This window comes from Rosa rugosa, chromosome 5 (genome assembly GCF_958449725.1).
Source record: "Rosa rugosa chromosome 5, drRosRugo1.1, whole genome shotgun sequence".
Lineage (NCBI taxonomy): Eukaryota > Viridiplantae > Streptophyta > Magnoliopsida > Rosales > Rosaceae > Rosa > Rosa rugosa.
In genome coordinates, this window is record NC_084824.1 from 23,602,110 (window position 1) to 23,619,504 (window position 17,395).

Here is a 17,395-nt window from a genome sequence, read left to right on the forward strand (position 1 = left end):
TTTTTCTTGTCTAATGTTGTTTCTCTCTCTTCATTTGAACAAAAAAGAGTTTGAATTAAAGAAAATAATTAATATTTAGTTATCCATGTGTGAATGTTAGAATTGTAAATGTCTTCTTGACACTTGGCAACAAAATAACTTGCCTTAATGTGTAAAATTTTGTCCTTATAAACTCTAAATCAACTTATAGGGATGTATTAGTGAATTCACCTTTTGTCAAGAGCTTATGTGTGGTTTGCTAAAAAATAGAAGCTAGAGTTCTTTGTAGCCCAAAATTAAAGCTCACTCTACATGAGCAATAACTTCAAAATAAGTACTCTAGCACTGCCCATAGCTAGTATTGCTGATCTACATACCACGCAGATTTTATTACATCATTGTTCATAAGACGTACATTAACCTCTTTCTGGTACTACTGATTACTGGTTGAAGTTAGAAGCCTGCGAAGCCCAAACTTGAAGATATGAGTAGGCTCTGACCCTGTTGACCCTGTTCTTGCTCAAATTGTTGCATGTCAAATTGACCCTCATCTTGTTTTTCTTGTTCAAGTTGTTGCTCGCACCTTCTTTGGCAATGTTGTTGTTGTTTCAAATCCCCACCTTGTCGCCTCTGGCAACGTTGTTGGCACACCTGTTGACGCTCATATTGGCTCAATTGTTGTCCGCATTGTTGACCGCACTGCTGCTGTTGTTGTTGACCTTGTGGTCCATGTTGCCTGGATTGGCACCTTTGCTTGCATAGCTCAAATTTCTGCTCGGGATCTCTTGATTGCCGATTGAAGTCTTGTTCTCCAGGTTGTAGTTGGTTCTCGCAGCAGCACATTCTCTGGCAATATTGTCGCACTGCCTGCCGTTCACTACACTGTAAATTCCTAAGACAAAGCCGCAGGCAGATCTGCCGACGTTCCTGTTCGCTCAATTGCTCTTTGCACTGGTGAAAACATTGTTGTTGGCGTTGCCCAGACAATATACATCTATCCTGGCATTCCCCAAATTTCGTTTCAGGATCCTGCAATTGCTGCAGGCAACTTTTGTTTGAATAAAAAAGTAATTAAATTAGTCATCTTTTAAGCCACATATGACAACATTTCAATCACTTAAAAACTATAATTACCTTGATTGGCACTGTCGTTGCTGTTGCCGATCGCCACTTTGTTGACTCTGACAACGCTGCTGGCATATTTGTCCACGCTCATTATGTGTTAAGTACCGCCCGCATTGTTGACGACAGTGTAGGTCCTGAATCTCATGTTCGAGGTGTTGCTGTTCGTCGCACCTCCGCAGGCACTGCTGCCCGCATTGTGCACGACATTGTCCGTGTTTTTTACTCCCTTCCTCGTAGGATATATCTGGGCGCCAGGTATGCTGTTTGTCGCAGCTCCGCTGGCACTCCCTAATCTGTGGTTCACCTCCATGTCCTTCTCCGCCGATGCCTTTCTGCTGCTGCTCCTCCATCTGCTCTAGGACTAGGCATTCTTGATGGCACTGCTGCTGTTGCTGCTGAGGGTCATCCTGATAGCTAAGAGAGAAAGAGATGGAGGCAAGGAAAAGAGAGAAAATGAACAAAGCTTTGAGTGATGTCGCCATGGTCATTGCTTTCGAGTGAGTGTGGGAAAGAATGCAAAGATTGCGGAGATATGTATACAAGGTGAAGACTCTGCATGCAAATTAAAGTACACTTGTGTATGGAGATTACATGCAAGGTGACTAGTGTCTATTATATCCATATATATGCCAAGGTTCGAGAGTCGAGACACCGGATGCCACTTGATCATCTTGACGTGTGGGAGCAAAGTAAAGACGAAATGAATGGATGTATGTATGTGCATGATGAAATTATGTGGCGATTGTATTGTGAATTCATGAAAACCAAAAGCTTCTTTCTTTCACTCGATTGCAACTACAATTGATTCACTCGATTGCATTATAGTCGCTGGATTTCATTCTAATTATGATGCTCAAGTTTCAGTGGCAACTTTGGTGAGTAAGTGTATATATATATATATATATATATATATATATATACAGTCCGGCTACACTAAGGACGTCCTTAGTTTTTCTTAGGTACGGATTTCCGGTTTTCACCCACTTTCCGATCAATTTTCACATCTTAACCGTTCAGTTTTTAGGTCCTAGGGACAATGTGCATCCCACATCGAAGATGGGGGAAACTCCTTTCCCATACTCGAGTATTAAGCCATCAGCACAACCACCTTTCACGAGTAATAACTCCTTCATCCACTATTTATATAGTTCATTTATACATTAATATCTTACTCAGGCATCGGAGGGGCATAAACCGTCCGGTACGGTTTATCCCTCTAACGCTGTGTTCCTGGTACAGGATCGAGGAGTTGGATCGGTACCCCAGACGGTATAGCATTCTGAGTGAGGTACCCGGAGAAAGCCACCAGAAACAGCTGTTGATTTTTCAGTGCCTATTGCCCCAATGACACATGCTATAGAGGAGACTAATTTCTTATTAGTGGCTAATGCTATTAGCAACTGCTATCAGTGTGTATTGGGACAAAAGGGACTAATTCGAATCAATGTGGAATTGGGAAATTTCTAGTAGTGTTTCTTCTTGCGGAGTAAAGTCTATTTCCCTACAACTTTGGCTCATTGTCTTCTTTTTTCTTTTTCTTTTTAACAAATTTTTTCCTTGTGCCGTCAAGATTTTTCATAAAACAACAAAAAAAAAAAAAAGGACTATGCTAGCATATACATGAGCCCGATATTTCTAATCTGCCGTCTTATTGTCAAATTTTGATTCTAGCGAGACAATTTCCAATTCACATAGCAAAAAGAAGTTTGTAATTAAGCTCCTAATCTCTGCAAGTACGGGAAAGATTGTGTAGTTTCTATTGTTGATCTTATCTTCTTCTTTTTTATTAAAGCATGAGAATGACGTACTTTCTTATATTCTTTTTTATTTAGGAAGCTAACACGAGCAGCGCAAAGTTTCTTGCAAGCAAAGCTTGTCAAGGTGAGACTTGAGAGTCTAATTTTTTTGCCTGGGAGGTTAGGTCAAAAATAGAAGTTAGATTTGATAACACTGTATGTAATGTTGTCATGTCTAGAAAAACTTGTTAGTAATCCCATTGAGACCCAAACCAAACTCTATGTAAACAAGCATATAGAATTATGATATGTGCAATAGTTTCTACTTCCCCAGCTAACAACTTGGTGAAGGAATTATTTTCCTCCTACAAAGATTTAGTCTGGTTAGTTAGTTTGGCACTACCCTGCTCATACACTATGTCAACTGTCACGCCCCGGATTTTGAATAACAAATCCAAATCCGAAACATGAATTAATACAACTCACATAAATACAACCTGAATTTTTTCTCAAAACAACCACACCTCACATCGCTCGATATTACATAAACCAAATCTCAAATTTGTTTATTACAGCACACTTTACCAAATTATATTGTAAGGCTCAAATGAGCATAACTCACCTCACAATTACAATTGCTGTAAAACTAAAACAAATTCTCTAACCCGCACGATCACCGTCCTGATTCTCCTGACCTGCAGGATTACCCGCTACACCGTTTGAATAGTGTACCGGGATTGCAACAATACAAACCCGGTAAGCTTTTTGCAAAGCTCGTATGAGTAAATGAAAGGATTGCACGATTTAAAGTAACACAATCAACTCAAGCACATTTTAATTTTGTTTTGCATAAGAATTGAAGTGTACAACATCACTTCAAGCATCAATCAACTCACATCTCATCATGACTACTCAATAATAAACAACTTCTTACTCAATATATACTCACAGGCTTATGATTTATTTATATAAATCATCCCATGCAGTATATTATACTTACAGGCTTATGATTAATTATATTAATCACCCCATTCAGTATATCATACTTACAGGCTTATGATTAATTATATTAATCACCCCATTCAGTATGTCATGTCATACCCAAGGGCATATGATAACTCGTTTATCCCCCAAGCAGTATGACGGCAGACAGACTAGAGCTCTAACTGAATCGTAGAGTATCACCTTGGCCAAGGTTCACCCTTACGAAAATATTTGCCTCAAATCACTCGACTCCTCATTTAACTCATCTCAACGACTCAACTATAGCACTTTACTCAATTACTCTTTATCACACTCAACTCAACCTATAAGATAAATTATATCTTCTAGAGAGTAATGCTCGAATTGTAAATCAATCGCATCAATTCCACACTTCACCAAATACCACACATCCAATATATATTCCACGTAAATATATATATACGTAGTCACCCACACAAGAATGACCACTAATACCAACTATAGTTCACATGCATTTAAAAATCGATAAATTCATTTTTATACTTTAAATACATTTTACTTACCTATGGACCGTAGTCGATCAAGTCCATATAATTTAAAACAAATATTGATTTTCTTAAAACAGTTTTCACAAAATCACTATAGAATTCAATCACTGAATTTCGGTTCGTAAATGAACCATGTGCGATTTTACTCACCTCGATATTCCCGCTGCGTCTTCAATTCAACACAATACACACCGAAATCGTTCACCCAAGGGAGACCGTCAATCACCTAATCACACATGACCTTAACTTAGCCAATAGCTCAAAAAAACATACTCAAACGACAATCCAACGGTCGGATCAAAATTAAATGATGATCCAACGGTCGGATCCTCACGGATCGCCTTTAGGATCACCTCCCAAAAATCATCACGAAGATCCAACGGTCGGATCTTCCTGAATCGTCCTTACTAACATCTTCACAAATTTATACGAAAATCCGACGGACGGATTCTCACGAATCGCCTCCCTAATCACTGTTTTGCATTTATACGAAGATCCAACGGTCGGATCTTCGCCCATGACCACACAAAGCCACTGGGACAGTCATAAGATCATCATATCAAAACTACAAGTCCATCTGACGGTCCTAACTTCACAGATCACAAATCTAACGATCGAAATCGATCTAAACTTAAAAATTCATAACTTAATCATACGATATCCAAAAATTATGAATTATATATGCAAACGATCGTATCGACACGTAGAACACAAAAATGGACAGAAACTGTCCTTGGGGTGGCCGGAGGTCGCCGGAAACCACCATCACAGTGGCGGCACCGCCACCCATCCAAAGTCAAAATTAGACAAAACTCCCAACACGAAAGTTCTTCATCTTAACTCGAATTGAAACTTTCATAACTACACCAAAGTCAGATTATAAGCCAAAAAGTAGAATTTTACCTTATAAGGTTTGAAACCCGAAGAACCCTAGTTTTGAATTCGTTCCAATTCGATCTCCACAGATGAAATCGATGCAATCCACCTTAGGGGAAATGATCTACATCCTCAGAAGTGCAGAATCCTCTCAAGAATCACGGCAAAAGGTGGCCGGAGGAGGGAGAACGACGGTGGGGAAAGGAGGTGATTTCCAGCTCGACTGCATCGTGTTCTTCGACTTGTAGCGGCTACCACGTTGGTTATTTCCCCTCGATGTCTTCTACAAAGTTGTAATATAGCTCAGGCCCAGCAAAATCCCTTTTGGAATCAACTCGATTCGAGGTTGGATGAGAGAGATATCGGCCGGTGAAGGAAGAGCAGCATCGGGCGAATTCCAGCTCGAGCTGTGCAGCTTCTCGGCCTCCTAGCACATTCCATGGTTCTTTTCTCACTTTGATGTCTTCTAGGAAGTTTTAACTGACTTCAAGGCGAATGAAAATACTTTTGGAATCAAGTCGATCGGAGGTCTGTGGAGGGAGATATGGCCGGTGGAAGAGAGAGGAACAAATCTGGGCTCGGGAGAGAATTGGGGAGAAAATATAGGTTTCTGAAATTTCTGTCCTCCAATGCAATTTCCGGAACTTTTTTTGTATTTATAGAATTTTCCCGATTTTCAATCGCTTATAACTTTCTCATACGAACTCCGATTTTCGCATTCCATATGTCCACGAACTCGTATCGACGTGCTCTACAACTTTCATGAATGAAGTTTTCCCAAATTCCCAATGTATAAAAAGTCACTTTTTGAGACCTCCTAAATAACGTTCGTTTTCGAAAATTAATCGTTCGAACTAATTCCATAACTTCTCCAAGCCTCGTACTCGCTCCCACTATCGTGAAATCATTTCTAAAAATCCACGGAAATTAATTTGGATTTTTCGGGGTATTACAATCTACCCTCCTTAAAGAAATTTCGTCCCGAAATTTGAGCGTAAGTCAATTCCTCTCGATTAAGGTTGACCTAATCATAGAATCTCCATCTTTTCCAAATCTGTAGTAATCTACAGAGCCTCAGCTCTTTGTATAAAAATACATTCCTATGGCCACTAAATCCTTTCATCACAAACGTAAACTCACACAACAACTGCTCAACAACACTCCACATCACATACACAAAATCGTCACATGGATCATCTCATAGATCCTCACATAGATCATCACATAGATCTTCACTTAGATCATCACTCTGTACTGGCATACAAGCACAGTAAACACTCCCACAAAGTGTTTCGCTACTCAATTAGCATCACGGTAAATCTCTATAGTAAAACTCAAGCATGCACCATTCTTCACAACAATAGAAATGCATCACTCAAAACAAATCATCCCCAAAAGCACGCCAATAAAATATGTCACCCAGTGACGATGACTTGGGCTTGCTCAATCCTTGGGCTAAGCATTAGGGCTGGCCAATTGGGCCGAAGAAACCGAACCATCCACATTTTGAACCGGCCCGAACCAAATTGGGTTTAACATTTGGGCCTACCATTCGGGCCGAACAATTGGGCTTACTATTTGGCCTACCAATCGGGCCGAACAATTGGGCTTACTATTTGGGCCTACCAATCGGGCCGAACAATTGGGCTTACTATTTGGGCCTACCAATCGGCCCACCAACTTTCAGCTCGACTACGGTATGAAATTGTACATACCGTAGGTATACCGTATATATGTATGCATACCGTATAGACCGTATATACATATGTATACCGTACAAACCGTATATACGTATGCATACCGTACAAACCGTATATACGTATGTATACCGTACATACCGTATATGGGTCCGTATATCAAGCATATACGAAATCCAAAAATATTTGTAGGAGGTAAGGTTCGAACTCCCGACCTCGAACACGAAGGTTTTGCTCCCAACCACTGAAGCAAGAGCTGCCTTCATTAATATATGCTCACGTGTTATATTTATTATGTCATAAGCGACATAAATAAAATAACGGGGGAGGCAAGGTTCGAAACCTCAACCTGCTGCACGAAACCTTTGTCCCCAACCACTGGAGCACAAGCTGTGCTTAATATAACGTGTACAAATGTTATACTTATTATGTCATAAGCGAACATAATAAAAATAAACGAGAGGCAAGGTTCGAACCTCTGACCTCTTGTACAAGAGCCTTGCTCTTCAACCACTAGAGCACCAGCTGCTCTCGTTACTATCCATGCAACTTCTTTTAGTTATTCTATCATAAGCGATAGAATAACAACAAACTGTCGGTACACTCCACGTGCCACGACACGTCTCTTCCGTGATTTACGGAAAGCAAATCACTTTCGGCTAAAGCTGTCTGCCACAGCGTCTCGAGGTTCGGCCTGTCCCCTTACACGCTCAACACGCGCCAACAGCTTTTCCGGGTTTCGGGGCGACTTTAATCCAACGCGTGGATTCAAATTCTGAGATCGTTCATCCAACGGTGGAGATCTGCTCACCTTGTTCTATAAATAGGTGCATTCTGGAGAAAAACTGTTCACTCCAAAAGAAAAGAAATTTTCTTCCGAGCTCAAGTCTTTCTCTCTCAACTCTTCAGCCTTTCTCTTCTCAAATCCTTTCTTCATCAATTTCGATCCTTCTCTTCTGATCTTCTCTCCCATCTAGTTGATTCAATCCCATCTTTCCTCTGAACTTTCAGATCTTCAATCTTTTCCTCCAAATCTTCAATCCTTCTTTCTCAGATCTTTTCTTCCATTTGAAGATTCGATCTCATCTTTCCTCTGAGAATCTCAGATCTCCAATCACCAGTTCAACAACTCCAATCCTTCTAACAAAATCTCCCTCAAACACTAAACCATGTATTCCTCGATTTTCACATCCTCTCACTCCATGACCCAAGAGCCACGAACTCTGCAACTAATGGAGCTCCAAACCCCGCAACAAATGGAACCACAACAACAGCAACCAACAGAGGAGGGAGGAAACACCCAAGCAGCTGGAAGTAGTGCCAACATGGATTTCTGGCGAAGCCGTACCAGGTGGATTCCTACTCCAGAACAAATAAGAATCCTCAAGGATCTTTACTACGTCAAGGGATTTAAGTGCCCAACTACAGAGCACATTCACGAGATCTGCCTCCAGCTGAACCAGTATGGACATGTTGAGGGTAAGAACATTTACTTTTGGTTCCAGAACGTCAGGGCTCGAGAGAAGCAGATGAATAGGTGTAATCAGGCTGCTCCAGTGCCCATGGAAACTAGTTCTCTTGGTACTGGTGGATCCATTGATCTCAATTTTGGGTCCACTGGTTCTACTGGTGCTGGTGGATCCATCGACATCAATTTTGGGCCAGCTGGTGGATCCATTGACATCAATTTTGGGTCCACTAGTTCTACTGATGATGGTAGATCCATTGATCTCAACTTTGGTTCCACCTATTCTACTGGTAATGAAGGATTTCTTGATTTAAATTTTGTTTCATATTCTTCCTCACACTTCAACACTAATACCAGTACAACTCTTTTGGCACAACAGGAGGACAAACATCCCTGCAACAACGAGGAGGAGATCACCAGGAGGTTCAAACTCTTCCTCTGTTCCCCGTGCACGGCGAGGACGTCTTTGGTAACCTGAAGGCTACTTCCGAGGAAGGTAGCGCTTTTGGTTACTATTCTGGTGGCTCAGGCGGTTACCACAGTGGCTCAAACGTTTCTCTTGAGCTCAGCCTCAATCCATCCGGAGCTGCTGACTAGGCTTAGTATAGCATGGGCCTCGTTTTCCTTTTTTTTTTTTTTTTTTTTTTGTAATGTAAAATCAATAAGATGGTGTGCATGTTTTCTTTTCTTTTTGTTTAACCAACAACAACACCAAGGATCGAACCTTGGTCACCCAATACTATTTTCAAAACCATAAACAACTCTACTGCACACATCTTTCATAATGATGCAATAAAAACAATCACTCAAAAAGAATCCAACAATCAATTAAGTCGCATCGAGGTCTAGCTAGTATCCTCTGAGTCAAACCAAACACAACAATTTCATCGATAGGATTAGGGATTTATAAAGCTAAACACATCCTGAGTTAGCTAGGAAAAACCCACGTCTTTAGAGTTACTCTTACAACTCTTATAGAATCTCGATAATTCCATCTATCAATTGCTTCAACAAAAACTCACCACAATTCAATCCCTAACATTTAGCGATTCAGAATTCGAATCAAACTCCATATCACATAGTAATTCACTTGAACCACCATGGATACCTAACAAAGTCACTAAAATCAATATCCGAAATTGCGTTTAACTATATCACCTAAAATCAATCACCAAAGGCACACACTCTCATCCAACATCATTCACAAGAACTGATTCTAACTCTCCCAATTAATTACACCAAAATCAACTCCCTTGCAAAACTTTAAGTGTCCCGCCTACTTAAACTTAAAACACACAACAACTTCAAATTCACTGCAGTCCATCTCCATACTATGATCCAAAACTTAAGAAAACTAGTTCACCACACAAAGGCCACAAAATTCAATTTCATTCACTTGAACAAAACTATATTCACAAGTCACGGTCAGGTCATCAACCCATGGTGTTCAAATGAATAAATTTCAAATCCAGTTTTCCTTGTGAATCGTAACGTATCGTTCCAAAATGATGCAAGCAACATCAACCACGTATATAAGACACATCTCGCGAACTCAATTCAAATTCCGAATCACCAAAACTACTACTAATTCCAATTCTACCAACAATCCTGATTCTGAAGGAATTATAGTACTCAACGACAACCCAAAACAATGGTCTCTCATCTCTAACCATCGAGCACAAAATAAAATTCTTGTCTCGCACCTTAAACTCTGCTTAACAACTTACAAGCACAAGGAAGAAGTAACCACAATAATTTCTTCCCTAACCTCAACCCTACTAACAAACTCCACAAGGACATCTCATTACAAAACAAGATATCTATTATTTGACATGTACATCTCATCCAAAAACATATGTACGTCTAACTTAAGAAGGTAAACTTCTATCAATCAATACTCGTATCCACACTAGGTACGTGCATAGATCCACATCATGCCTTCAACCAAACACTTCAACAATCAAAAGAACCTCATTTCCATAAAACAATCCTCGTTGACTTAACAGAGTTGAATCAAGAGGTTCCTATTCCTCAAGGATTGTAACTCGCGGCCACTGAACTTATTCCCATACGAACCTACAAGACAACTGTAAGGTTCTAAGTACAACCCCTTCGAATATCCATCACCTAAGGAGTATAGTATGCTTGGCTAATACTTGTATAACACTTAAAACACAGTATAAGTCAAATACAAATTCATATTAACCAAGTCAATACTATAGGGAAGGTATTCACGTTCCTAAAACGACCTAGCGGCCTAAACAACTCCCAACACTCACGCATACCCAATGACTTAGCCAATACCGAAGAGCACACGATGGGGATCCGCTGCAGCCGGGCCATCACTCGGAAGGTATTGACACATCACCAAATATGCACCTTACGCTCTGATACCAAACTGTCACGCCCCGGATTTTGAATAACAAATCCAAATCCGAAACATGAATTAATACAACTCACATAAATACAACCTGAATTTTTTCTCAAAACAACCACACCTCACATCGCTCGATATTACATAAACCAAATCTCAAATTTGTTTATTACAGCACACTTTACCAAATTATATTGTAAGGCTCAAAGAGCATAACTCACCTCACAATTACAATTGCTGTAAAACTAAAACAAATTCTCTAACCCGCACGATCACCGTCCTGATTCTCCTGACCTGCAGGATTACCCGCTACACCGTTTGAATAGTGTACCGGGATTGCAACAATACAAACCCGGTAAGCTTTTTGCAAAGCTCGTATGAGTAAATGAAAGGATTGCACGATTTAAAGTAACACAATCAACTCAAGCACATTTTAATTTTGTTTTGCATAAGAATTGAAGTGTACAACATCACTTCAAGCATCAATCAACTCACATCTCATCATGACTACTCAATAATAAACAACTTCTTACTCAATATATACTCACAGGCTTATGATTTATTTATATAAATCATCCCATGCAGTATATTATACTTACAGGCTTATGATTAATTATATTAATCACCCCATTCAGTATATCATACTTACAGGCTTATGATTAATTATATTAATCACCCCATTCAGTATGTCATGTCATACCCAAGGGCATATGATAACTCGTTTATCCCCCAAGCAGTATGACGGCAGACAGACTAGAGCTCTAACTGAATCGTAGAGTATCACCTTGGCCAAGGTTCACCCTTACGAAAATATTTGCCTCAAATCACTCGACTCCTCATTTAACTCATCTCAACGACTCAACTATAGCACTTTACTCAATTACTCTTTATCACACTCAACTCAACCTATAAGATAAATTATATCTTCTAGAGAGTAATGCTCGAATTGTAAATCAATCGCATCAATTCCACACTTCACCAAATACCACACATCCAATATATATTCCACGTAAATATATATATATACGTAGTCACCCACACAAGAATGACCACTAATACCAACTATAGTTCACATGCATTTAAAAATCGATAAATTCATTTTTATACTTTAAATACATTTTACTTACCTATGGACCGTAGTCGATCAAGTCCATATAATTTAAAACAAATATTGATTTTCTTAAAACAGTTTTCACAAAATCACTATAGAATTCAATCACTGAATTTCGGTTCGTAAATGAACCATGTGCGATTTTACTCACCTCGATATTCCCGCTGCGTCTTCAATTCAACACAATACACACCGAAATCGTTCACCCAAGGGAGACCGTCAATCACCTAATCACACATGACCTTAACTTAGCCAATAGCTCAAAAAAACATACTCAAACGACAATCCAACGGTCGGATCAAAATTAAATGATGATCCAACGGTCGGATCCTCACGGATCGCCTTTAGGATCACCCCCCAAAAATCATCACGAAGATCCAACGGTCGGATCTTCCTGAATCGTCCTTACTAACATCTTCACAAATTTATACGAAAATCCGACGGACGGATTCTCACGAATCGCCTCCCTAATCACTGTTTTGCATTTATACGAAGATCCAACGGTCGGATCTTCGCCCATGACCACACAAAGCCACTGGGACAGTCATAAGATCATCATATCAAAACTACAAGTCCATCTGACGGTCCTAACTTCACAGATCACAAATCTAACGATCGAAATCGATCTAAACTTAAAAATTCATAACTTAATCATACGATATCCAAAAATTATGAATTATATATGCAAACGATCGTATCGACACGTAGAACACAAAAATGGACAGAAACTGTCCTTGGGGTGGCCGGAGGTCGCCGGAAACCACCATCACAGTGGCGGCACCGCCACCCATCCAAAGTCAAAATTAGACAAAACTCCCAACACGAAAGTTCTTCATCTTAACTCGAATTGAAACTTTCATAACTACACCAAAGTCAGATTATAAGCCAAAAAGTAGAATTTTACCTTATAAGGTTTGAAACCCGAAGAACCCTAGTTTTGAATTCGTTCCAATTCGATCTCCACAGATGAAATCGATGCAATCCACCTTAGGGGAAATGATCTACATCCTCAGAAGTGCAGAATCCTCTCAAGAATTACGGCAAAAGGTGGCCGGAGGAGGGAGAACGACGGTGGGGAAAGGAGGTGATTTCCAGCTCGACTGCACCGTGTTCTTCGACTTGTAGCGGCTACCACGTTGGTTATTTCCCCTCGATGTCTTCTACAAAGTTGTAATATAGCTCAGGCCCAGCAAAATCCCTTTTGGAATCAACTCGATTCGAGGTTGGATGAGAGAGATATCGGCCGGTGAAGGAAGAGCAGCATCGGGCGAATTCCAGCTCGAGCTGTGCAGCTTCTCGGCCTCCTAGCACCTTCCATGGTTCTTTTCTCACTTTGATGTCTTCTAGGAAGTTTTAACTGACTTCAAGGCGAATGAAAATACTTTTGGAATCAAGTCGATCGGAGGTCTGTGGAGGGAGATATGGCCGGTGGAAGAGAGAGGAACAAATCTGGGCTCGGGAGAGAATTGGGGAGAAAATATAGGTTTCTGAAATTTCTGTCCTCCAATGCAATTTCCGGAACTTTTTTTGTATTTATAAAATTTTCCCGATTTTCAATCGCTTATAACTTTCTCATACGAACTCCGATTTTCGCATTCCATATGTCCACGAACTCGTATCGACGTGCTCTACAACTTTCATGAATGAAGTTTTCCCAAATTCCCAATGTATAAAAAGTCACTTTTTGAGACCTCCTAAATAACGTTCGTTTTCGAAAATTAATCGTTCGAACTAATTCCATAACTTCTCCAAGCCTCGTACTCGCTCCCACTATCGTGAAATCATTTCTAAAAATCCACGGAAATTAATTTGGATTTTTCGGGGTATTACAATCTACCCTCCTTAAAGAAATTTCGTCCCGAAATTTGAGCGTAAGTCAATTCCTCTCGATTAAGGTTGACCTAATCATAGAATCTCCATCTTTTCCAAATCTGTAGTAATCTACAGAGCCTCAGCTCTTTGTATAAAAATACATTCCTATGGCCACTAAATCCTTTCATCACAAACGTAAACTCACACAACAACTGCTCAACAACACTCCACATCACATACACAAAATCGTCACATGGATCATCTCATAGATCCTCACATAGATCATCACATAGATCTTCACTTAGATCATCACTCTGTACAGGCATACAAGCACAGTAAACACTCCCACAAAGTGTTTCGCTACTCAATTAGCATCACGGTAAATCTCTATAGTAAAACTCAAGCATGCACCATTCTTCACAACAATAGAAATGCATCACTCAAAACAAATCATCCCCAAAAGCACGCCAATAAAATATGTCACCCAGTGACGATGACTTGGGCTTGCTCAATCCTTGGGCTAAGCATTAGGGCTGGCCAATTGGGCCGAAGAAACCGAACCATCCACATTTCGAACCGGCCCGAACCAAATTGGGTTTAACATTTGGGCCTACCATTCGGGCCGAACAGTTGGGCTTACTATTTGGCCTACCATTCGGGCCGAACAATTGGGCTTACTATTTGGCCTACCAATCGGGCCGAACAATTGGGCTTACTATTTGGGCCTACCAATCGGGCCGAACAATTGGGCTTACTATTTGGGCCTACCAATCGGGCCGAACAATTGGGCTTACTATTTGGGCCTACCAATCGGCCCACCAACTTTCAGCTCGACTACGGTATGAAATTGTACATACCGTAGGTATACCGTATATATGTATGCATACCGTATAGACCGTATATACATATGTATACCGTACAAACCGTATATACGTATGCATACCGTACAAACCGTATATACGTATGTATACCGTACATACCGTATATGGGTCCGTATATCAAGCATATACGAAATCCAAAAATATTTGTAGGAGGTAAGGTTCGAACTCCCGACCTCGAACACGAAGGTTTTGCTCCCAACCACTGAAGCAAGAGCTGCCTTCATTAATATATGCTCACGTGTTATATTTATTATGTCATAAGCGACATAAATAAAATAACGGGGGAGGCAAGGTTCGAAACCTCAACCTGCTGCACGAAACCTTTGTCCCCAACCACTGGAGCACAAGCTGTGCTTAATATAACGTGTACAAATGTTATACTTATTATGTCATAAGCGAACATAATAAAAATAAACGAGAGGCAAGGTTCGAACCTCTGACCTCTTGTACAAGAGCCTTGCTCTTCAACCACTAGAGCACCAGCTGCTCTCGTTACTATCCATGCAACTTCTTTTAGTTATTCTATCATAAGCGATAGAATAACAACAAACTGTCGGTACACTCCACGTGCCACGACACGTCTCTTCCGTGATTTACGGAAAGCAAATCACTTTCGGCTAAAGCTGTCTGCCACAGCGTCTCGAGGTTCGGCCTGTCCCCTTACACGCTCAACACGCGCCAACAGCTTTTCCGGGTTTCGGGGCGACTTTAATCCAACGCGTGGATTCAAATTCTGAGATCGTTCATCCAACGGTGGAGATCTGCTCACCTTGTTCTATAAATAGGTGCATTCTGGAGAAAAACTGTTCACTCCAAAAGAAAAGAAATTTTCTTCCGAGCTCAAGTCTTTCTCTCTCAACTCTTCAGCCTTTCTCTTCTCAAATCCTTTCTTCATCAATTTCGATCCTTCTCTTCTGATCTTCTCTCCCATCTAGTTGATTCAATCCCATCTTTCCTCTGAACTTTCAGATCTTCAATCTTTTCCTCCAAATCTTCAATCCTTCTTTCTCAGATCTTTTCTTCCATTTGAAGATTCGATCTCATCTTTCCTCTGAGAATCTCAGATCTCCAATCACCAGTTCAACAACTCCAATCCTTCTAACAAAATCTCCCTCAAACACTAAACCATGTATTCCTCGATTTTCACATCCTCTCACTCCATGACCCAAGAGCCACGAACTCTGCAACTAATGGAGCTCCAAACCCCGCAACAAATGGAACCACAACAACAGCAACCAACAGAGGAGGGAGGAAACACCCAAGCAGCTGGAAGTAGTGCCAACATGGATTTCTGGCGAAGCCGTACCAGGTGGATTCCTACTCCAGAACAAATAAGAATCCTCAAGGATCTTTACTACGTCAAGGGATTTAAGTGCCCAACTACAGAGCACATTCACGAGATCTGCCTCCAGCTGAACCAGTATGGACATGTTGAGGGTAAGAACATTTACTTTTGGTTCCAGAACGTCAGGGCTCGAGAGAAGCAGATGAATAGGTGTAATCAGGCTGCTCCAGTGCCCATGGAAACTAGTTCTCTTGGTACTGGTGGATCCATTGATCTCAATTTTGGGTCCACTGGTTCTACTGGTGCTGGTGGATCCATCGACATCAATTTTGGGCCAGCTGGTGGATCCATTGACATCAATTTTGGGTCCACTAGTTCTACTGATGATGGTAGATCCATTGATCTCAACTTTGGTTCCACCTATTCTACTGGTAATGAAGGATTTCTTGATTTAAATTTTGTTTCATATTCTTCCTCACACTTCAACACTAATACCAGTACAACTCTTTTGGCACAACAGGAGGACAAACATCCCTGCAACAACGAGGAGGAGATCACCAGGAGGTTCAAACTCTTCCTCTGTTCCCCGTGCACGGCGAGGACGTCTTTGGTAACCTGAAGGCTACTTCCGAGGAAGGTAGCGCTTTTGGTTACTATTCTGGTGGCTCAGGCGGTTACCACAGTGGCTCAAACGTTTCTCTTGAGCTCAGCCTCAATCCATCCGGAGCTGCTGACTAGGCTTAGTATAGCATGGGCCTCGTTTTCCTTTTTTTTTTTTTTTTTTTTTTGTAATGTAAAATCAATAAGATGGTGTGCATGTTTTCTTTTCTTTTTGTTTAACCAACAACAACACCAAGGATCGAACCTTGGTCACCCAATACTATTTTCAAAACCATAAACAACTCTACTGCACACATCTTTCATAATGATGCAATAAAAACAATCACTCAAAAAGAATCCAACAATCAATTAAGTCGCATCGAGGTCTAGCTAGTATCCTCTGAGTCAAACCAAACACAACAATTTCATCGATAGGATTAGGGATTTATAAAGCTAAACACATCCTGAGTTAGCTAGGAAAAACCCACGTCTTTAGAGTTACTCTTACAACTCTTATAGAATCTCGATAATTCCATCTATCAATTGCTTCAACAAAAACTCACCACAATTCAATCCCTAACATTTAGCGATTCAGAATTCGAATCAAACTCCATATCACATAGTAATTCACTTGAACCACCATGGATACCTAACAAAGTCACTAAAATCAATATCCGAAATTGCGTTTAACTATATCACCTAAAATCAATCACCAAAGGCACACACTCTCATCCAACATCATTCACAAGAACTGATTCTAACTCTCCCAATTAATTACACCAAAATCAACTCCCTTGCAAAACTTTAAGTGTCCCGCCTACTTAAACTTAAAACACACAACAACTTCAAATTCACTGCAGTCCATCTCCATACTATGATCCAAAACTTAAGAAAACTAGTTCACCACACAAAGGCCACAAAATTCAATTTCATTCACTTG

General features: G+C 40.4%; 1 protein-coding gene and 1 long non-coding RNA gene across 2 annotated transcripts; both read right to left on the minus strand.

Moving 5' to 3' along the window:
- Window positions 1-432: 432 nt before the first annotated feature.
- Window positions 433-1,586, minus strand: LOC133711388 (vicilin Car i 2.0101-like). Its single transcript, XM_062137520.1, has 2 exons — window positions 1,114-1,586; window positions 433-1,027 (listed from the first exon to the last, which is right to left on the minus strand). The coding sequence occupies exons 1-2, from the start codon at window positions 1,584-1,586 to the stop codon at window positions 433-435; spliced, it is 1,068 nt and encodes a 355-aa protein (XP_061993504.1).
- A 1,784-nt stretch (window positions 1,587-3,370) lies between these two features.
- Window positions 3,371-5,586, minus strand: LOC133708699 (uncharacterized). The gene is made up of 3 exons (XR_009846001.1): window positions 5,255-5,586; window positions 4,502-4,577; window positions 3,371-3,550 (listed from the first exon to the last, which is right to left on the minus strand). It is a non-coding gene; the product is annotated as an uncharacterized LOC133708699 (long non-coding RNA).
- Window positions 5,587-17,395: the final 11,809 nt, after the last annotated feature.